We start from the raw sequence: 22879 nt of genomic DNA, 5'->3' as shown, positions 1-22879 counted from the left end.
TTTTTTTTTTTTGCTGTACACGGGCCTCTCACTGTTGTGGCCTCTCCCGTTGCGGAGCACAGGCTCCGGAGACGCAGGCTCAGCGGCCATGGCTCACGGGCCCAGCCGCTCCACGGCATGTGGGATCCTCCCGGACCGGGGCACGAATCCATGTCCCCTGCATCGGCAGGCGGACTCTCAACCACTGCGCCACCAGGGAAGCCCCAGATTGAACTTTTAATTGCCTCTCGAGGCCAGGAAGCCACACCGAGGACATGACATTAGATTCACCTGTAATACCTATGAATTTGGGTGAATTTTTCTCTCCTTGAGGTTTCCAAAATTATCTTGAGGTTCTTGTGCCTGCAAGGAAGGAACTTTCCTTACTCACCTGGTAAAGCTGGTGGGAACCCTGAAGGCAAGGTACCAGGTTGTTTTTCCAAGGGGCTTTATGGCTCCATGAAGTCAACCTTAGTTCTTTAAAGCTGTCTGGTCACATCTAATTCTATGTATGTCTCTCTCAAATATGACAATCCAGTCAAAGCCCTGGTAATATAATCAATATTTCTTTTTTAAAAAAATATTTATTTATTTTGGCTGTGCTGGGTCTTAGTTGCAGCACATGGGATCTTTGTTGCGGCATGCGGACTTCTTAGTTACAGCATGTGGACTCCTTAGTTGCAGCATGTGGACTCTTAGTTGCGGCATGCATGTGGGGTCTAGTTCCCCAACCAGGAATCGAATGCGGTCCCCCTGTGTTGGGAGCTCGGGGTCTTACACACTGGACTACCAGGGAAGTCCCATAACCAATATTTCTAATTGTATCATGTTATAAGGAGAACAGATTCGTACTGAACTTATACAAATAACTATATTGCCATGAAAATAAGAATACTCACTGAGTTTCCAAATTTTAGAGACATCAGGTAGGGAGAAAAAAGATAATTGTTTTGTCTTTGTTAAGCAGTTGTAAACTGTCATACCAGTATTTTTTTGATTGGCAAACTTATGAATGCATATCATAATTTCTAAACCATACATTTCCTCATAACATAATGCTTTTTTTCCAGTGTGGTACATGACATGTTTTTAATACATATAAACGTCTTTAGTTTTTCTGTAATAAGACAGAAGTAGGTAAAGTTAGACTTCTTTAGCAGTTAAGGTTTCAGTATTTTATCTTATTTGGAAGTGATCTAGACATTCAGTGAATCCCCATCATTTAACTTAGCAAAACTCCAAAGTTTTATATTACTAAAAGATTTTGAGAAACCATTTTTAAGTGGACATACCATAAAACATAATAATTATTAAAGAGTTCACCTAAAAACTGTTATCCCATTTACATTTATTTAATTTACTTGTTTCCAACAATTAATGTTTAGATTACCCATGAAAACTTCCTGAGACATTAGACAAAGTCAACCATCATACCAAGCTATTTTTCTTTTCTTTTTTTTAATTAATTAATTAATTTATTTTTGGCTGCGTTGGGTGTTCGTTGCTGCGTGTGGGCTTTCTCTAGTTGTGGCAAGCGGGGGCTACTCTTCGTTGCGGTGTGCGGGCTTCTCATTGTGGTGGCTTCCCTTGTTGCGGAGCTCAGCTCCTAGGCGTGCGGGCTTCAGTAGTTGCAGCACGTGGGCTCAGTAGTTGTGGCACGCAGGCCCTAGAGTGCATGGGCTTCAGTAGTTGTGGCATGTGGGCTCAGTAGTTGTGGCGCACAGGCTCTAGGGCGCACAGGCTTCCGTAGTTATGGCTCGTGGGCTCTAGAGCACAGGCTTAGTAGTTGTGGCGCATGGGCTTAGTTGCTCCACAGCATGTGGGATCTTCCCAGATGAGGGATCAAACCCGTGTCCCCTGCATTGGCAGGCGGATTCTTAACCACCGCGCCACCAGAGAAGTCCCTCTGCTTAATTTTCTTTAAGCCAACTAAATGGAGCTCTTTTACAAGTTAATTTTGGCAATACCGCTTGGAGGTAGAAAATACCACACATCTATAACACATGTATATAGACATATACAAACACGCAAACAGGCACAGCGACCCCATAGTCCCATTTCAAAATTTCAGCCATGAATTGGGTACAGTTATACAAAATCCACTCAATTGGGTTTCTGGCAGATGGACCAAATCAGGGTCACCTGTTTAAATGGATATCCAAGGAAAAAAGAAACTGCAAATCCATAAGTTAATTACCATACTGAGCTCCTACATTGAGTGAAGGTGAGGCATTATTTATAGAGTCTCGAAAGAGATTAAAGGCTAGTGAAAAGATGGGTGTACAAACAAATAATCACAATATAATGTGATGACAAAAGAATGTACCACACAGAGAAAGGTGCTTCAGAGTTGGGACAGGAGTGCTAGGGAAGGTTCCCAGATTGAGATGAGTCTGGAAAGGTAAGTAGGCAGTCTCCAGGTGGGCATACAGTAGAACAGCCAGGTAGAGGGAAGAGCATAGGCAAGACTTGGAGTCAAGAAAGAAATGACTCGTTGGAGAAAAGCAAGTACTTTTGTGTGGGTGAGGCCTAGGAGAGAGACGGGAGATAAGGCAAAAGAGGTGAGTAGGAGCCAGATCGTAAAGGAGTCTGCATATCATGCAGAGAAGAGCAGACTTCATCCAAGGAACCACCAAAGGAGTTTGTGCAGAGGAGTAACATGATTAGGTTCACATCTGAGTGAAGAAGACCGTGACACTTGAAGCAGGGAGACGAGTCAGCAGGCTAAGCATTTTTCCAGGCCAAAGAGGTGGTGGCCCAAAATAAAAACGAAGTTACAAGGTGACAAAAACAAGAAAGGATTAGAAGTAGAATCAGCCGGCCGTGTCGACTGATTGACTACTAGGAGAGAGAAATCTAGCTGATCTACAAATCAAAATTAACTAAGTTTCAAATGAAATACGTTTCTACTTAACTGTCTCCAGCATTTGTAGTGAGCAGTTAACAATGTTTTCTCTCTATTTCTGCCTTCCACGTCCTCTCCAAATCCCTGAGATGCTGAGCAGGTCTTTGGTTGGAAGTCTTCCTCAGGGTGGTTACCCCAGGATGCTGTTCAAAAGCCTGTTCTGGAACAGAAGGGGATTGGGACCCCGGGCAAGCCTTATATAAATGAGAATCACAGCACTTTGTTCATGCAGCAAACATTTATCAAGGGCCATGATGTGCTCGTTACTGTTCTTGGCCCTGAGAATTGGGGCATGAGATAGCTGGAATTTTTTCGGCCTGGGCTTGAAAAGTAATGAGTAGGAACTAAAGGGGACTCCCCCAGGTAGCACAGCATGCTGTGTCCTGTCTCCCCTGCTTTCCCTGTGTCTTCCGTTTTTCTCTTCTCCCCCACCCCAGCTCAGGAGCCATGTTTAGCTAATGCTGAAGAATTACTCAGCTCTTGGAAATCGCTGAGCTGGGTGTTCGGGCTTCTTGGCTGAACTAAGTACTGGATGGTGATTCAGCAGAAACTTCAGGTCCAACAACTGGCAGGGAGGGATCAGGATAAGAAGGAAGGGTAAGAGGGAGCCAGGAAGGGAAGGGGGTGGAGCAGCATGGGCAGGCGCTTAGCTGGAAGTGTCCAGGTCGAGCTGTATGAATCAGGATGTGCAGAAGCTGCAGAGCATCTGTGCACCCCTCCTCCGCTGCTTGTTTGTCCTTGGAGGAGAGAGGCCCTTCCAAAGGTTCAGCACATCTCTCCTTAGAGGCGCTTCTTAGATTTCTAAAATATTGCCAGTGCTTCAAGATGAAAAGGGCTGGAGAAGGGAAAACTTGCTGTAGTGTGGTAGGTAAGATCTGTTTCAAAGCCCCACTGTGTACCATACAGGAGCTGGAATCAGGGCTTAGTTTATAGGGAAGAGCTGCTTTGACTTTGCTGTTGCTTTGTTTTGATTTTCTTGTCTTTCACCAGTCAAGTTATTTACTCATGCAATAATACCAGCCTTTCTTGTGGGTAGGCAGAGACTTGAGACTTTATAACTCGGCTCCTGGTCCCACGTGAAAAATGTCTCCCAGGCTCTCAGAGGTCTATGAGGAGGAAAGATAGCTCAGGCTGGCCTGTGTGGGCAGAACTGGAACCTTATCCAAGTCTCAGGATTGTGTGCCTTAGAATTCAAATGGGGCTCCGGTGTTTTCTTTGCCTATCAGTGCCTTCTGGCAGCCGGCAATGGTTACCTCCTAGATCTGGAACCGGCTGAGGTTAGGCAGGCTAAGGGAAGCAGCTTTTCCACAATTAGAAACACGTGCCCAGTTCCTTCTAAGGAGCCGGCTCCAGCCTATCACAGAGCCAAGTGCTGCCACACCCGCCGAGGCAGGCGGCGAGCTCACCCGCTGCTGGGTGAGGACTGGTCGGAGGGGCATCACCTCGCCCCTTTTGCTCCAGGTCTAGAGGGAGGGAGTCAGGGGGAGCTGGCCAGAGCAAGGCAGAGGGCGGAGAAGTGCATGCCCCAGCAAAAGGGGAGACTAATAAACCAGCGCTTCTGGCTGGCCCGTGACCCTTGTGAAATTTATGGCTGCTTCAGAGGGCTGGGGAAAACTCCATCCCGGAAAGGTGCTTATTTTGAAGCTCTGGAGGGGAACAGGGTGTTCTGATTTCTACCAAGTGGCGTCACTAGCTTCCCTTTCAGCAGTTATCTGCTTTAATACATTCCATCTTTCTTTTTTCTGTCCTGGCCTTCTCTCTCTGTTATGCTCCTCTCAAGCTCGCTCGCTCTCACTCGTAATGGTGTGTATTATTCCTCCTTTTCCTTCCTCCCCCTTGTTGTCTCTCATGCTCACTCTCTTCCTCTCCTCTTCACCATCTGTCTTTATGGACTTTGGCAAGTCTGGGCATTTTGACTGCCTGTTTTCTCTTATCTGAAAAGACAAAGAAAGCCCTGGTTCTGGAAATGCTAAAGGAAAACAAGCCTTTCCAATCTGCCTCCAGTTTACTCCTAGGAATGAGCCAGCAATACCAAGAAATCCAAATGGAGTTCCTGGAGTTGGAGGGAAATCTGATGGTGACATTGTTAAGGGACCAGAGGAGGGGACACAAGGCAGAAAAGCAAGTCTGTTTGTGGGAAATAATTTTCCAAAACCCTGGGGGCGATGGGCAAAACGCTCCTGGGTCCTGAGGGGCAGCCATCCTAGTCTTCCCCTTTTTCACACTGGCATCTTACTTCCTGCTGCCCAGAAAGCAATCTGGCCAGCATCTTCAGGTGACAGACTCAGAGCCCCTAGTGGCACTGTCAGCAGTGACCATAGGTACCACTGACAGGAGCAAGGGAGAGAGAGGATGTGGGAATGAGAGAAGGGAAAGAAGGGTGATGTGCATATGATACAAGAAAGGCTGGTGTAGTGGCAGAATAAGCAACTGGGAATTGGTGGGGGGGGGGGGCGGGCAGGGGGCCCAAGGGGGGCAGTCCTGTCTTTGACACTAATAGCAGGGGTCTTACTTCACTCACATATAAGATGAGATTCTGGGTCTCTCTGACTGCCCATGAGGCTGGAAATGTGCCTCTGGGTAGTAGGGTGCAGACCTCTCCCTCCAGTACGAAGAGCTGTCTGCAAATGAGCCCCAACCAGGTCATTCTAATCAGCACTTATAACAATCAGTTCTTATAACTGATTGTTCTTATAATAATCAGTCCAGCCCCCTGGGCTTCCCTGGTGGTGCAGTGGTTAAAAATCCGCCTGCCAATGCAGGGGACACAGGTTTGAGCCCTGGTCCGGGAAGATCCCACATGCTGCAGAGCAACTAAGCCCGTGCACTACAACTACTGAGCCTGCGCTCTAGAGCCTGTGAGCCACAACGTCTGAGCCTGCATGCCACAACTACTGAAGCCCCTGCTCCTAGAGCCCATGCTCCGCAACGAGAAGCCACCACAATGAGAAGGCCGTGCACTGCAACAAAGGGTAGCCCCTGCTCGCTGCAACTAGAGAAAGCCCGTGCCCAGCAACAAAGACCCAACACAACCAAAAATAAATAAATAATAATCCAGCCCCCTATCCAAATGGCCCCTTCCTGACTTTCACCCATCAGACCAGACCAGTGTGGTTCATGGAGCAGAAGCTGGCTTGGCAAAAAGAATGAGTTTGGTTTGGGGACCCGTGTGGGAAAGTGTTCGTTGGCCCTCTGACGAAGACACAAAATGACCCTTTGCCAGCCCAACTCAGCCAAAGTCTTGTGTCCAGAAGCAAGGGAGGACCTGAAGACGGTCATCCAGTGGTCACTGAGGGATAGCCTGTGCTTTGTGAGCTCTCTCGGGGGAAGGAGAAGAAGCCATGATATGTACCCTGCCCCCAACTTTGTCTAGCATCACCGGCACTTGCCCTCCCCACTTCATGGGGCTGTCCCACGATGTAAAAACCCTGATATTTACTCCCTAGGGAAGAACAATGGCTCCTGTGCACACTTGGTATTTTCTGACTAGATTTGTTCATCTATCCATCCACTATTCAGTAAGCGTTAGCACCTACTGTGTGCCAGGCAGATACAGGACCTCAAGATCACCCTGGCCAGCAGAGTGTTGTTAATGGCTGTGTGCACTATTGGCTGCAGAAGAATAGGGAGGTTTCATTCTTCTCTGGGCCCGATGGGTAGAGCAGGCGCAGCAACAACAGCATTCCTTGCTTTCTGTAGGGCATTCCGTCCTGCAGAATGGGTGGTGCAACTTTCTCGTGGAGACCAAGGCACAGGGACAAGCTTGAACATCTGGGCTCCTGGTTCAGTGGCTCGGGCTTATGCTTACCAGCCCCATAGTCCCCTGATCCACCTTTGTGCCCACACTTTCAGACAGTTTGGGTTGAAGGACCCCAGAGCAGGTAATTTATGGATGAGTACCCTCCTGAGAAAAAGGCTGAAACAGATAAGAAATTGAAGCAAAGGGTCAGGGATAGAGGAGGAAGCAAGAAGGGAGAAGCAATGCAACAGTGCAAGATAGGTCCTGATGTGTGATACGGCGTTTCTGAGACCCTCCAAACCGCCCCCTTTACCATCCACTCTGCCTTGCTGCCAGTCGTCAGCATTATCCTGAGCAAGTCGTGGCCTCTTTTCGAGTTCTAGTTTCCTAGCGTATGAACAATAAAAATAACCACTTAACATTTTATACAGCGGTACACAGGTTACAGAGCATCCTCGTGGGATTAAAATGGACCACACTTCCATTTTACAGAGAGGGAGGGGAGGTTCAAAGAGTTTTACTGGCTTGTCCAGAGAGTAAGTGACCATGCCGGGAAGGGCATCATGGCCATTGGGTTCTTCAAGTTCTAAGTTGTCTGATTCTTAGTCCGCCCAGGCTGCCAGGTCCCTCTGAGGGAGCCATCTCTGCTTCCATCCTTCCGATTTGCTCAACCCCACCTGCACCGTTACCACTTCACTCCGTATACAAGCTGCTCTGAGCTCTACTTGCTTGCTGTGCACTTGAAAAAGGCACCAGAAACCCACGTGGTCCTCCACCCGCCAGGTGTTGCTGGGTAGAGGTGAGGGAAAGAGTGATAAAGTCACAGCCCTGGTTCTGTGAAGGTTGTAGGAACTTAAGACCAACCCCACAATCCCCTAATCCATCCTTAAAATTTTCTGAAGGAAGATTTATTTATTTATGCTAATGGCTCACTGATGTTCTGTTTCAAAATGGACTAGAGAGACTGATTTTCAATTGCCTCTTTTACCGATAGTCTTTAATGTATTAATTTAAGGTAAAATTTTCCCCCAAATGTTGTTCCTATTCTTCCCTTCCAATATTCGTAATCCTTGGAGCTCCTGTGCCTCACCTCTCCCACTCCGTGGGGTGAACTCCACCTGGGGAAGCCGCAGAGCGCTGGGCGTCATCCACGACAAGATTGCACACAGTGGGGCCACTCTTTACCCTCTGCCGGGAGGAATGAACTCAGACTCTGGACTCCTGAGTTTGTTCATCTCTTGGCTTTCCATCATGATATCTTTTTATGACCTTTGATTGTAGCCTCTGGTCTGTAAAGTTAGGAGACCAACAAAACTCTGGGGGCAGAGAACAAAGGACTCGTGTCTGTGAACATTGCGGCACTCCACCTGCCTCGCAAGAGGTTTGTAACTCTTGGGCCTCTGGGTGTCTGTGCATCTGGGTTGCATACGTGGGCCTGAAGTTGTATGGACTATGGAGGAGACAGGAGGAGAAGCTGGGATTAGTTGAAGGAGGGGTATGGGGAGTCTTTTGCCCTGAATTTTTCTGAGAGGAAAGGCACAGCTACAGTTACCCTAGGGCATGCCTGTTTACTACTGTATTGAGTTACCGAGGGGAGGAAGAGGAGGCACTGACTCTCTAGCCATAGGATCTGGGTGTGTGGAAGAGCTGGGATGCTGTCATGTGGTGCATGTGATGTGGAAATTCGCCAACCAGGTCAGCACATTGGTGACCTCACTTTCGCTGCCCGCTCTTAGAGCTCCTCCCTCCTTCCCTCCACTTGGTGTCCTGCAAGGCCTGTGACACACACTCCTTTGGGGTCCCGGTATGTGCTCCCTGGTTGCCATTTTTTTTTAAATAAATTTATTTTATTTATTTACTTATTTTTGGCTGCATTAGGTCTTCGTTGCTGCGCGTGGGCTTTCTCTAGTTGCAGCGAGCGGGGGCTACTCTTGGTTGTGATGCACGGGCTTCTCATTGCGGTGGCTTCTCTTGTTGCAGAGCACAAGCTCTAGGCGTGCGGGCTTCAGTAGTTGTGGCACGTGGACTCAGTAGTTGTGGCACACGGGCTTAGTTGCTTTGCGGCATGTGGGATCTTCCTGGACCAGGGCTCGCACCCGTGTACCCTGCATTGGCAGGCGGATTCTCAATCACTGCACCACCAGGGAAGTCCCTGCCTGGTTGCTTTTAAAAAACTTTCCTTTTGAAGGGTATGCCCCCTGCTTTCTGGTCTTTCTGTGTGGTGTCTGGCCCTGTATTTGTTTCCTATTGCTGCTGTAACAAATTACCATAAACGTAATGGCTTAAAACTACACAAATTGGGACTTCCCCGGTGGCGCAGTGGTTAAGAATCTGCCTGCCAATGCAGGGGACACAGGTTCGATCCCTGGTCTGGGAAGATCCCACATGCCATGGAACAACTAAGCCTGTGAGCCACAACTACTGAACCTGCGCTCTAGAGCCCATGAGCCACAACTACTGAGACCGCGTGCCACAACTACTGAAGCCCACGTGCCTAGAGCCTGTGCTCTGCAACAAGAGAAGCCACCACAATGAGAAGCCCGTGCACCGCCGCATCAAAGAGTAGCCCCAGCTCACCACAACTAGAGAAAGCCCACGCTCAACAACGAAGACCCAATGCAGCCAAAAATAAATAAATAAATGGATAAATTTATTTTAAAAAAACAAAAAAACAAAAACTACACAGATTTATCACCTTACAGTTCTGGAGGTCAGAAGTCCTAAACTCAAGATGTCAACAAGGCTGTGTCCCTTCTGGAGGCTCTCCTTTGCTTGTATCCTTGCCTTTCCCAGCTTCTAGAGGCCCTCTATATTCTTAGGCTCATGGCCCCTGTTTCCATCTTCAAAGCCAGCAGCATAGCATCTTCAAATCTCTCCCTCTCTCTCTCTCTCTCTTTTTTAATTGAAGTATAGTTCATTTACAATGTTGTGTTAGTTTCTGGTGTATAGCAAAGTGATTCAGTTATATGGATACTTTTTCTGATTCTTTTCCATTATAGTTTATTACAAGATATTGTAAAACAGGTATTGAATACAGTTCCCTGTGCTATACAGTAGGACCTTATTGTTTATTTTATATATAGTAGTGTGTATATGTTAATCCCAAACTCCTAATTTATCCGTCTTCCTCCCTTTCCCCTGTGGTAATCATAAATTTGTTTTCTGTAAACTTACGGAACGCTTCACGAATTTGCGTGTCATCCTTGCGCAGGGGCCACGTTAATCTTCTCTGTATCATTCCAATTTTAGTATATGCGCTGCTGAAGCGAGCGCTCAAATCTTTCTCTCTTTTCTGACTTCTGTTTTCCATCATCACATTTCCTGTGTAACTCTGACCTTCCTGTCTCCCTGTTATAAGGATTCTTGTAATGACACTGGGCCCGCTCAGATAATCCAGGATAACCTCCCCACCTGAAGATCCTTAATCACATTTGTGAACTTCCTTTTGTGAGGTAACATTCACAGGATTAGTATGTTGACATCTTTGGGGTGGCGATTATTCTGCCTACCACAGGTCCCATGAGTTCTGGTGTCATTGTCAGAGGGAGAAGTGAAGGAGAGGCTTCATGACTCCCCAGGGATCAGAGCTGACCTGGGGTGAAGGGTGCCCTCTCTTAGAGAGCGGGAGCTTCCCCACCCTCTCCACCGTGGACACGTTCCAGGTCAGCCACAGGATCTGCACTGTCATGGCTCAGACAAGGACTCTGCATCTCTGCCAGTTCTGCAGCCTTTCCAGGGCAGAGAGCGTTGAGCCCACCTCTCCTACTTGGAGGTTGCTAGGCCCTGGGCTCTGGGCAGGGTACGAGATTTCTGAGTTCTGAGTCCCCCACTCCTGCCTGCCTCATTTTTTTGTCTCCCTCCCATTTACGTTGACAATAAGCTTTTCAAACTGGGCAGATTTAAGTAACCAACCCCTGACTTCAGCATCTTCTTGAAGTCTCATCTTCTTGATGAGAAGATGAGACTTTTCACCACCACCCCCGCCAACTTTTTTTTAAAACCAGGAAACAGAAAGAAAAAAGGAAAAAGAGAGGAGAAAACGCCCAAGAAATACACAGAAGGCTGGTATTCCATGGGGCTGTACCACCCCCATGGCCAGATTACAATGGACAAGAACCAGAGTCTTATGCCTTCTTGTTTATTTTGTCCAGCTAGCCCCAAATTATAAAATCCTCTGTATTGCTAGGGTCTTCCCCACCTACAAGAAGCATCTCTGATTTCCCTGGGCTGGGCTAGGGGCTCCTCACAGATGCCTGCCAGCTTCTGTGAAGAGCTGTACTGTCACCAAATTGCTTTGTGATCATGTTTTAGCTCATCCATCTCCCCTCTTACAGCGTCAGCTTCCTGAGAACAGGAAGGGACTTGTGTCTTATTTATAACTCCCCGCACCAGAGTGTCTAGCACTTGTAGGCTCTTCATAGATGGTGGTTGGATGGATGGATGGTTGGATGAAAACCCTCACATCTCAAACTGCAGTGGCCACTGATCTCCATCTACATGTGGCTTCCCTGAGGTCACTGTATCCCAAGCATGCAGAACTCAAGATCTGGCTGGGAAGAGGGTGGGGACATAGCCCTCAGCAACAGAAGGGGCGCTGGGTACAGACAGACAGAGGCAGGACGCCTGAGCAGGGCAGGGGCTTGGCAAGTGTTGCCTTCACTCACTGACCTTTCCTCTCCGGATGGAGGCTCGGGTTTCAGCCTGCTGTGAGGGACGCTATCCTGTGGTACCAGGAGACTGAAAGTACCCTCTTACCCCTCGTCACATGCTGTGATCGCCCAACTTCAGGGCAAAGGGTCAGATGGGGCCTGCAGCCGTTGTCCAAGGTGATAAGTGTTACAGGCAGCCTGTCTCCTCCGCCCTAGTCTCAGGATATCTCTTTTATGTCTGAAAGATCCCCGAAAAGGCTAAAGGTCAAAGATTAGTCAAAGGCTGGGTTCTGGTGTGTATATAGGCTCGGGCAGGACAGAAGACACCCACAGTAAGTTAATTTGACAAATTGTCCCTTCCTCAAACATCTCGATCCCCCCAGGAACACTGTGGAGAAGTCTCTCTGGCTGCCTGGATAAGGTCCCTTTGTGTTTTCTATGCCAGCACACGGGAAGGCGACCACATTCCTCCTCCCCGCCCTTGCCCTCTCCTCCCCTTGGTGAGGATGGTTTTCTTCTCTGCATGATGAGATCATGATCGGGGTCCTTATTCTGTAATCCTTACCTATCCTCGAGCCACAAGGGTGTTGTTTCCTAATCTTCCTTTCATAGATCAGTCTCCTGTATCCTTTAGTCATTATTGTTTGTATCTGTTTGAACTTCTGGGTCCCAGGGGCCTGGCCTTGTACCCAGAGGCCCTAGAGAGAAATTGAGATTACAGGCCCAGTTGCTTGGAGTGATTTAGGTTGAATTGTTACCAGGCATGTGATCCTGAAATCCTTATTGAATTGAGCAAGATAAACCCAGTGTGTATTTATCAGGACATCTCGGTCCATACAGAACATTTACAAAATGTTCTCCCCATTCAGGCATATGAAATCCTTCCTCTGACAACATGTTTTGGTTCTCCTTCTATGACACTGTCTTGGATAAAAGCTCCTCCACTAGGAGTCAAGAGTTCCTACCCTTGAAGTTACGCCTCCTGCTGCTCTTCTGACTCTGTGAAACCAACTGAGGAGTTTCCTGGGGAGCTGGGGAGATTGGTATGCGTCGTAGAATGTGTAGACTGAGATGAGATTGGAGGACTGATGAATTGTGGCATTTTCTTTTTCAAGTATTAAGTATTTGTTGAGCACCTACTATTTGCAGGCACTACTGTGATATGCCCTGGGGTTAAAAATATGAAAAAGTCACAGTCCCACCCTCCTAGTCTACAAGGAGACAGAGAAAAAGAAACAGATAATTGCAGTACAAAGAAATAAGTGCCAACCTTATTAACAAGGTGGTCTGGGACGTAGAAAGGAGGGGCGAACTTCGTTCCTTGCCTACAAAACGCGGCTGATACATCTTACGTGGCAGGCACCTTGTCAGGAATAAATAAAATAATAAAGACTCACGGATCAGGTGACATTTGAGCTGGATCTGGAAAGCTGAGGAGCTTGCCAGGTAGAAACAGCTCAGGGAGGAAGGTTACAGATGGATAATAATGTCAGGTCCTTACCCTGCAGAAATGTTCTCAGAATCAAGTAAGGTTGGAAAGTACTTGAAAAGAAAAAGCACAGTTTCAGGATAAGGTAATGATATAACTTGATCAGCTGTTCCAGTGAAATCAGAGGCCTGATTAGAGGCTTGAGAAGAGAGAGAGTCTCGTGCGTTTACATGTACGGCTTGTACCCTTGGAGGACTAGGGGGCGTCCTGGTCACTGTTTCAGGGGAAAGGGAAGCAAGAGGATTTTAATTTTTTTCCCACATTCTCAAGTACTTCATAACCACCAGGAAGTTGGGTTCCCACAGCCCCCGGTCTCCCATAAGTTGCTTAAGGAGTGTGGCAGTAAAACTGTCCTACAGCTCAGCCTCTGAGCTCTCCGCCAGCCCTTGGAGGTTCCATGTTGTTGGCGTCTCTGTGGGAGCCCTGGGACTCCAAGCCCTCCATGCCACCAAAGAAGATATAGGGATGGTGGCAAATAAGCCCATGAAAACATGCTCAACAGCATTAGTCTCTAGGGAAATGCAAACCAAGACCTCAGTGAAATACCACTACACATCCTTTAGAATGGTCAAGCTTTTTTTTTGTTTAATATTCCATTTTATATATGTATCACATCTTTTATTTATTTATTTATTTTATTTTGTCTGTACTGGGTCTTAGTTGCGGCATGTGGGCTTCTTAGTTGCAGCATGCATGCGGGATCTAGTTCCCCGACCAGGGGTTGAACCTGGGCCCCCTGCATTGGGAGCGTGGAGTCTTACCTACTGGACCACCAAGCAAGTCCCTAGAATGCTCAGACTTTTGAAGCTGATAATACCAAATGCTGGCAAGGATGCAGAGCAACAGGACTGTGCATTGCTGGTGGGAATGCAAAATGACATAACCACTTTGGAAAACAGTCTGGCATATATAAAGTCAAACACGTTCACCATATGACCTAGGATCCCATTCCTGGGTATTTACTCAAAAGAAATGAAAACTCCCCTCAAAGACCTCTATGATCCACTCAAAGACTTCTATGCAAGTGTTTATAGCAGCTTTATTTATAATAGCTCCAAACTGGGAGCCACCCAAATGTCTATCAGCCAGTGAATAGAAAACTAATAATACGTTCATATAATGGAGTACTACTTGACAATAAAAAGGAACTATTAATATACATAGCAACGTGAATGGATCTCAGAAGTACCATGTTAAGTGAAATAAGCCAGACACAAAAGGCTACATACTGTATGATTCCATTTATGTGACATTCTGGAAAAGGGACAGAAAGCAAATTGGTGGTTTCCAGAGGTAAGGGAAAGGGACTGACCTCAAAGGAGTACAATATACAAGAGAACTTTCTGGGGTGTTGGAAATGTTCTATATAGAGAGTGTGGTAGTGATTAAACGATACATTTGTCAAATCTCATCAAACTATACACTTAGAAAAATGAATTTTACTAAATGTACATTATAACGTGATAAACCTAAGTAACAAAGGATTCCCCTAAACCTAAAATCAGGTTCAGGAAGATGACATCCAGGACCCTAGCAGCTGCTCAGGGCTCCTCTTGAACATACAGTACCTTGAAAACAGAGCCCACACACATGCCCTGATGAGAGTCTTGATTTTTCCCCAAAGCCAGTGCCTGCACTTCCATGCTCACTTCTGGCTTCCAGCCCTGGGCAAGGCATGTTCTGACGAAGCTCTAATTTGTGGCACGTAATCCCCATTTGTAACCCAACCTACTATCCTGGCCAAAGTTTCTGGACACTGGGGCTGAGCTTGCGGCATTTTTGGCTTACCCGTTACAGTCTTATCATCAGGAGCAAGGAGCGTTTCTGCTTCTGTGCAGAGGGGTCATGTAGCCTCCTTACGGCCCTGAGGGTATGTTTGGGGGTCTGTCATTTCAGTGCTCCTCACATGGGTCAACTGCGCCAGTGTGCGGTGGGCTACCCGAGTTCAAGACGTTTTCACAGCTGGGAAGCTCCTGGCCCTGGGCCTGATCATCGTCATGGGAGTTGTACAGATCTGCAAAGGTGGGTGTCATCAGAACTTGCCACCCCTTGTGTGTACACACACCTCACACTGTCTGTGGATGTGTACACACCCTGAGATGTCCCAGTTCTCTCCTTGAATGACTTTTCTTCTTCGCTTGCTTGACAAAGGGGATGAGAAACCATTTTCTCCACGGTGGCCTGACTGGGTGGCCTGGCCGGGAGCTGGGCACGCCCCCCTGGTGTGCAGAGTTCAGTCCTCCCATGCTGATCTCATGGCTCCAGCACAGGTAGATAAAGATTCCAGATTTCTGGAATACTATCGCCCTTTTGTCCCAGCTCCAGGGAAGCTCTTTGTATCTTATATTTTATCTTGTCCGTATCTTAAAATGGGAGACAGAGGAGCTTTTTATACGTTTCAAAATTACTCATAATCTCTACAGGAGAGAGCGCTACATTCCTGGGGCCCCTGCCAACATTCCCCATTGGATTTGGCCCTTTCCAAGCCCGAGCCTGTATTTGGTTTCCATGGGACCTGTGGCAGCACTAGACTCTGCCCAGTGTCACTGGCTCCTGGAGAAAGTCAGATGACAAACAGGGAGAACTCCCACCCACCCACAGGCTCTGGAGGCGGTGTGGGGTGCCTGGATTTTGACTCCAGGAAACATAATTAAGCTTCTGCTGTATAACGTGCCTAATTACTTTCATCCGTTGGATTAAATTCATTAGCAGGTTGTATTGTTTTCGGGAACTTAGACTCAAAGAAATCACTGGGTTGTCTTTTCGAAGATAAAAGACAGCCCAGTCTTTATTGGGACCTCCTAATCTGGTCCCAATGCTTTCTCCTGATCACTCTCATCTCGTTATTTCCTGTCCAAATCCTTGATTATGGATGAAGATGTAAAGTGCGGTCAGCTACTCAGTATCTTACTACAACTTTAATCAGCAGCCTTTCTTGAGGACCCACTGTGTGCAGGATATTGTGCTGAGGGCTGGGAAGGCCTTTGAAAAGCTCCTCGCTGAAGAATCCCTGTCTTCAGGAGATCTGTTCCATGAAAGGGGAGACCAAACACACACCTTAGGAAGAGACAGGAGGATATTGACAAAGAAAGCCGAACAGGCTTGAGCTAATAATAGCATCACAGAAGCTTATGTTTGAGTGTTTGTTGTTCTTGGTGCTTTCTCCATGAAAATGTACCAACTTAGATAGGAGGGAAGGTGATCAGGAGATTGCCAGTGACTCCCATCCTGCATCTCCGAATCCCGGCAAGCCAGTTCCAATTTACCCTGCCCTGCCCAGTAACCTCCCCTGGCCTTTCTTTCCAAGGAACTCTGCCTTTTAAAAAAGGAACATTCAGAACTGTGCTTTGAACCTGAGCCGCCATTTGGACTCATCATGACCATGTCCTGGGGGGTCCTAGACCTCTACTTCTCTGCTCCTTTCGGCCCCGCTTCTCCAATATGTGGCCTTCACTGGAGACCGGGGGCTGCCGAGTTCTGACGTGTCTCTCTGAGCAGCCTCCTGTCCCTGTGCCCACAGGACAGTACTTCTGGCTGGAGCCAAAGAACGCATTTGAGAATTTCCAAGAACCTGACATCGGCCTCATCGCGCTGGCTTTCCTTCAGGGCTCCTTTGCCTATGGGGGCTGGAACTTTCTAAATTACGTGACGGAGGAGCTTGTCGATCCCTACAAGTGAGTTGCAGTAGCCCAGCTCTCCCTCTCCCCCTTCAAACTCCATGACACCTGCCACTGGAAAGAGGGAGCCACACAGGTCCAGTGCCTACTTCTCCCCTCAGTCCCCTTCTGACCATGACCTGGTCTATCCTGAAGAGCCAGTTCATTTCCCAGGAACTTAGACCATTTGTCACCCACCCTACCAGGAGAAAAATGATCCAGTGACTATGCCAGAGCAGGTGAAAAGCTGAAAAAAATGGTGCTGAGATAACACCACTGCCTTAGAGAATGAAATGTGCCCTGAGAGGATTCCAGGCCTCTTACTCATCTGTCTCATGACAGGCAGGTCTTTGTATCTTGAGGTGTGTGTTCGGGGAGAGGGGGGAATGCAGGGTGGAGATTCTGGTCAGGAAGAAGTCAACAGGTATGGAGCATATTCCCAACCTAAGCTGTTTCATTTCCTTTCAATTATCCTGCCCATATGGAGACAAAATCCACCCCCCAGGGAGAGGGAGCATCGCAGAAGGCTGCAAGGACAACTTCGTGCAGAAAGACAGAAGGCACTCCCTGGACCCCATGACGAGGCAGGCGGTCCCAGGTGCCAGGCCTTCCCCCTCTCACCTCCTCTCCCTCTACAGGAATCTTCCCAGAGCCATCTTCATCTCCATCCCACTGGTCACATTTGTGTATGTCTTTGCCAATGTCGCTTATGTCACTGCAATGTCCCCCCAGGAGCTGCTGGCATCAAACGCAGTCGCTGTGGTAAGAAATCAAACTCGGGGAGGGATAAATTAGGAGTATGGGATTAACAGATATGCACTACTATATATAAAGTAGATAAACAATAAGGACCTACTGTATAGCACAGGGAACTATACTTGATATCTTTTAATAACCTATAATGGAAAAGAATCTGAAATAGAAGATATTTATATCTTTATATATAGAGATTATATATAAATATATATATAGCTGAATCACTTTGCTGTACATCTGAAACACTGTAAATCAACTATACTTCAATTTTAAAAAAGGAAAGAAAGAAATCAAACTCCCATGCCCTCAAACTGGGAATGATGATATAGACTTGCGGGCTTAGCCCCCCTCACTTTCCCCTGATCCATGGCTTTGTGGGACTGGAAGTCTTCTCAGGTCCTCAGGGCAGAAGCCACGTCTTCAGGTGCCCAGGAGCAATAGGATGGCCAGGTTGTGATGGGCAGCTACAGCTGCAGAACTGAGTCATTGTCACAGACTGTATGGCCTACAAAACGGAAATATTTACTATCTGACTCTACAAAACTCCTGATCTAGGGCACTTTAAACTTTTATTTATTTATTTATTTATTTATTTAGGCTGCGTTGGGTCTTTGCTGCTGTGCATGGGCTTCCTCTAGTTGCGGCGAGCAGGGGCTACTCCTCGTTGTGGTGCGCGGGCTTCTCATTGCGGTGGCTTCTCTTGTTGCGGAGCACAGGCTCTACGCATGTGGGCTTCAGTAGTTGCGGCGCATGGGCTCAGTAGTCGTGGCTCGCGGGCTTAGTTGCTCCATGGCATGTGGGATCTTCCCAGACCAGAGCTCGAACCCATGTCCCCTGCATTGGCAGGTGGATTCTGAACCACTTGCCACAGGGAAGTCCTTAGGGCACTTTAAACTTTAAATATGATGATTGTATAAAGGAGATGCGCTCCTCCTTAGCAAGACATAATCTTGCACAAGACTCGCAGTTTCTCTCTGCCTCCGTATCCTCACCTGGACAACTTGACACCTTCCCTCATTAGGGAAAAGCATATGCAGTTTGTGCTCTTTGGGGAAAGAGATCTTACAGGTCCAAGGCATTGGGGTCCTTGATATCTGGGAAAGACCTGGGAGCCATGCAGTTCCCTCATGTGGCTTCACCTGGGCCACAGCCCCACCCTGCCACTGTCATCATGTGTCTCATCTCTGAAGACCATAAAAAAAGAGGCCCTCCACTGTCCCGTGGCAGCCTGTTCACATGACCACTAACCCTCCCCAGCAGGACAGCGCTTCTAAACAACCCCTTCCTCATAATGTGCTATAAATTATATATAAATACAAATGTGCTATAAATCAAGTATGTACTTGGCTCAGAGAATGTTGAAAAAGCTGATTCCCCAACATTTTATATCCTTTCTTTTTTAAAAAATAAATAAATAAATTTATTTATTTATTTTTGGCTGCGTTGGGTCTTTGTTGCTGCATGCGGGCTTTTCTCTAGTTGCGGCGAGCGGGGGCTACTCCTCACTGTGGTGCGCGGGCTTCTCTTGTTGCGGAGCATGGCCTCTAGGCGCGCGGGCTTCAGTAGTTGTGGCTCGTGGGTTCTAGAGCGCAAGCTCAGTAGTTGTGGCGCACGGGCTTAGTTGTTCCGCGGCACGTGGGATCTTCCTGGACCAGGGATCGGACCTGTGTCCCCTGCATTGGCAGGCGGATTCCTAATCACTGCGCCACCAGGGAAGTCCCTATATCCTTTCAATACATGAAGACTAGTCTATAGCTTCACCACCTTTTATTTCTTGGCCTACGTAGTGGTTTTTTCTTATCACTTCCCCCACACACAATATCTTCTGTTTCTATGAATTAGGATTTATCTCTGTTTTACAGATGGGAAAACTGAGGCTCAAAGATTAAGAACTTTGCTCAGGGTCTCACAGCTCCTAAATGTTGGGCTAAGATTTGAAACCCAGCCTGCCCAAGTCGCTCTAGTATAATGTACGCGAGGCCTGGACTCACACAGCTGGTTTCTGGTCCTGGCCCTCCACTTCCTGGGTGTGTGATCTTAGGCAAACTGTTTAATTGCTTTGTGCCTCAATTTCATTATCCATAAAACAAGGATAGCAAATGTTAGTTGTTTATTGTATTATCACCACCATACACAGTCTCGTTCATTAGTTAGTCAGTCCCAAACATTACTGAATCCCCACGGTATAGTCATCACCAAGGGAAGTAGGGGTGCAGGAGGGGCTGGGGCAGGGAAGCTGTGGTCCCTCCTCTCAAGGACTTCAGCAGGGGTGGGTTTGGGAGGGAACATTCCCAGCAGTGACACGCAGGTGGGAGGCTGTGACCTCTCCTTTTATGCTCACCCCCTTGTTTTCTCTCCCAGACTTTTGGAGAGAAGCTCCTAGGGGTCATGGCCTGGATCATGCCCATTTCCGTCGCCCTGTCCACATTTGGAGGAGTCAATGGGTCCCTCTTCACCTCCTCCCGGTGAGTGCCGTCCAGGCCCTTCCTGGGCCAGAGGCCACTCTGCTGTGCATATTGCTCTGTGTATATGTGGGGGGGCTTGTCTCCGTCAGCAGGGTTCTATATGGGCATCTGGGTGGTGACCTTGCAGGGGGTGATTGCTCACACGAGGGCGTGTGCGTGTGTCTGTGTGGACACGGAGGAGCCTGTGCTGCTCGTGTGGTGACGCACAACGTGTGTGGCTTTAGCTGCGGTGGCACGAAGCGCCATCCCACCTCATGTCCAGAGGAGCAGGGGGCTGAGGAGTCCCCAGGCTGTGTGCTTGGCAACAGAACAGTGCCTTGCCTGCAGCCTCAGAGCCCCTTTCCCACTCGCCTGGAAGCGGCTGTGCTGGCTGGAAAGGAACCCCACTCTGAAAGGGACCAGGGAGGGACCCATGCCTGGGGCCTCTGGCTGGCCTCATGAAAGTTCTGGGCCCAGATTACAGATCGAATGGGCTCATCTCTGAGTTCCCTGCGGGTGCAGGCTCCTCCCTGACAGGTGGCTGTAGGAGGCCCTTGTGTGGCCACCCATGAGACCGGGTAGGGGTGTGAAATGAGATGGGTGGGGAAGAACGGAAGGAAAGCATTTGTCCAAAGCCACGTCCCCTACCCCAAACACTCTGGAAAGCCCGAAGCATGAATGGGCCCAGGAGTCCCCAGCCCCCGCCTGCACACATCCGGACGTCTGCCCCCTTCTTAATGTCCCTTTTTGCTGTCTCCAGATGGGCGGTTGAGGCTGGCAGATGCTGGATGATTTCCATTGATGTGGTCCAAAGGGTCCTCCCGGGGTTCTTAGAAAGCCCCCTCCTCCAAGGGCACAGTCCTACTCAAAAGATACAGCAAAAGCAGTGAGCCCCCGAATTCAGCTGCTTCCAAAGCCAACGTCACATTGGGGAGGAGTTCCTGTGAAATGACAAGGGAGTGTCATGTTTTCAGGACCCAGGGCAAGAAAGAGGGAGTGTGGGCATCCCCCGTACCCCAGGACCCTCCGACACTCACCCACGGCAACCTCGTGTGCGTGTTACACAGGAGCAGTGACCACCTGGAGGCCCCAGCCGAGGGCAAGCGGTGGAAGAGCAGTGACCCATGAGGCTCTCTGGGATCTATTGAAGGAGAGTGACTGGCTCCAGTCGCTTTAGAGTGGGGTTTGTCCCTCGGGTAGGCCGAGCAGCGGTCTGCGTGCATGTGGTCCAGCTATGTGTGCATGCGGGAGGCGGCGGCCCAGTGCGCTCGGCCTCGGATTCAGAGGCACAGCTCACCCGGCAGGCCTCCTCAACTCATCTTTCCAGTTCCTTCCATCCTTCTTTCTTCCTCCCTCCCTCCCTCCCTCCTTTTCTTCCTTGCTCCATCCCTCCCTCTTCCCCTCCTCTCTTCCTCCCTTCCTGCCTTCCTGCCTCCTTCCCTCCTTCTCTCTCTTACTCTTCTGTTTGGGGGTATGGAGAGGATGATCCTTCCTGAGGAGTAGGAGCGTGTGTGCGTGTGTGTCACGCTTAATGTCATGTCTCCTCTGTGGTCGGCTAGCTGGGCAAGGATTGTCTCTTGTGAACTTGACTTGCCAATGCTGTTGGACCTGCCAGCTCCACTTGGTCCTGGCTGCATGTGGAGGAGGGATGTGAACTTGGGACCCTGGTTATGTGCATGGTGAGGCCCACAGAGCACCTGGGGCTCCACTGGGTGCATGAGGCTGCACTGCAGAGGGGCGATGTCATGTGGCTGCATGAAACTAGTGACACAGGACGAGGTAGTTGATGATGGCAACTGGTGGTGTACATACGGGTACTTGGGACCATAATCGACTCCCATGCTTCTGAGGAGCCGCTCCACTCTCCCCCATACACAAATCACAAAGTGACAGTTCTCTTCAGACCCCCCAGTGTGCTGATTCTGTTCCTTTCTGTCCCCATCACACCATCCCCTTCCTCTCAATGCTTAGGTGCTCCTTTCCCTACAAAGTCCTAGAAAAAAGGAAAAGTGGCCTAATTTCTGATGAAAAGTGGCCTAATTTCCTAATAACAGCTTACAGTATTCTCTCTTTTTCTTAGGAGAGGAAAGAAGAAGAAGGCTGCTCTTTATGTTAAAATTTCTCTTTTTAAAAAGAATTTGTAAACATCAATATCCTGGTCGTGATATAGTAGTATAGTTTTGCAATATGTTACCAATGGGAGAACTGGGTGAAGGATACACAGGGTCGCTCTGCATTATTTCTTACCACTGCATGTGAATCTATGATTATCTCAAAATAAAATTTTAATTTTTTTAACTTAAAAAATAATTTTTGGGGAATTCCCTGGCAGTCCAGTGGTTAGGACTCCGTGCTTTCACTGCTGAGGGCCCGGGTTCGATCCCTGGTTGGGGAACTAAGATCCTACAAGCCGCCACGTGGTGCAGCCAAAAAACAAAGAAACAAACAAAAAAAGTTTATTCTAATTATAAGTTTCCTGTCTATTTAAAAAAAATTTTAATTTATAAAATCTAAGAAAGAAAATTTAATTTACTCATAATTCTACCACCCAGAGGTAATTGGTTGATATTTTAATGTTTTTACATGCCTGTAAATAATATCTTAGTTAATAGGAATCATACTGCATGGAATCGTACAGTTTTCTATCTTGCTTTTTTCATTTAATGTTATATTGTGAGCATATTCTCACACAATCAGTTTTTTTTTCAAAAGCATTAGGTATGCATAATATTCCATTTTATAGATATACCATAGTTTATGTAATCATCTACTTTATGGCATTTAGGGTATTTCCAATCTTTTTTATCATCACAATATTTTTGTATGTACACCTTTCACTAACTCTATTCATTTCTTCAGGATTTTGGGGGAGAATAGAATAAGTAGCTTAAGGATATAAATGTTCAGGTATAATTTACATACAATACAATACACAGATCGTAAGTGTTCAGGTTGATGAGTTTTGAGGATTGTAGACAACCATGTAACTACCACTCAAAACAAGATATAGAACATTTCCACATATCCCCCAAGTTCTCACGTGTCCCTTCCTGGTCTACCACCCGTTCCCCACCCCACAAAGGCAGCTACTTCCTGAGTAGGATAGGCATGTTTTTAAGGCTTTTCATGTACAGTTTGGTCCCCATGTCTCAAAGAACCTATATCCCTTGAGGAGGAAGGAGGCACATTTTTAAAGGGATTAAAGCTTTAGGCAAAGGAGAGAGGCTACTCCTACAGCACTCCAGGTTTTGTGAGAGACCCA

General features: G+C 47.8%; 1 protein-coding gene and 1 non-coding gene across 5 annotated transcripts in view; one reads left to right on the top strand and one right to left on the bottom strand.

Annotated features, from left to right (window-relative positions):
- SLC7A8 (solute carrier family 7 member 8) overlaps nt 1-22879 on the top strand; it is a 58223-nt gene that overhangs the window by 28859 nt on the left and 6485 nt on the right. For all 4 annotated transcript variants that reach the window (XM_027110817.1, XM_027110816.1, XM_027110818.1 and 1 more), the window contains 4 exons: nt 14658-14783; nt 16282-16435; nt 17056-17179; nt 19535-19638. In XM_027110817.1, the coding sequence (XP_026966618.1) occupies nt 14658-14783; nt 16282-16435; nt 17056-17179; nt 19535-19638 (508 nt within the window). The remainder of the gene's footprint in view (nt 1-14657; nt 14784-16281; nt 16436-17055; nt 17180-19534; nt 19639-22879) is intronic.
- On the bottom strand, nt 9790-9896 carry LOC113623068 (U6 spliceosomal RNA). Its single transcript, XR_003433761.1, has one exon. It is a non-coding gene; the product is annotated as a U6 spliceosomal RNA (small nuclear RNA).

The sequence above is a fragment of the Aethalodelphis obliquidens genome, unplaced genomic scaffold (genome assembly GCF_003676395.1).
Source record: "Aethalodelphis obliquidens isolate GAN/ISIS:26980383/991018 unplaced genomic scaffold, ASM367639v1 scaffold10, whole genome shotgun sequence".
Lineage (NCBI taxonomy): Eukaryota > Metazoa > Chordata > Mammalia > Artiodactyla > Delphinidae > Aethalodelphis > Aethalodelphis obliquidens.
This window is presented reverse-complemented; position numbering and strand designations above follow the sequence as displayed.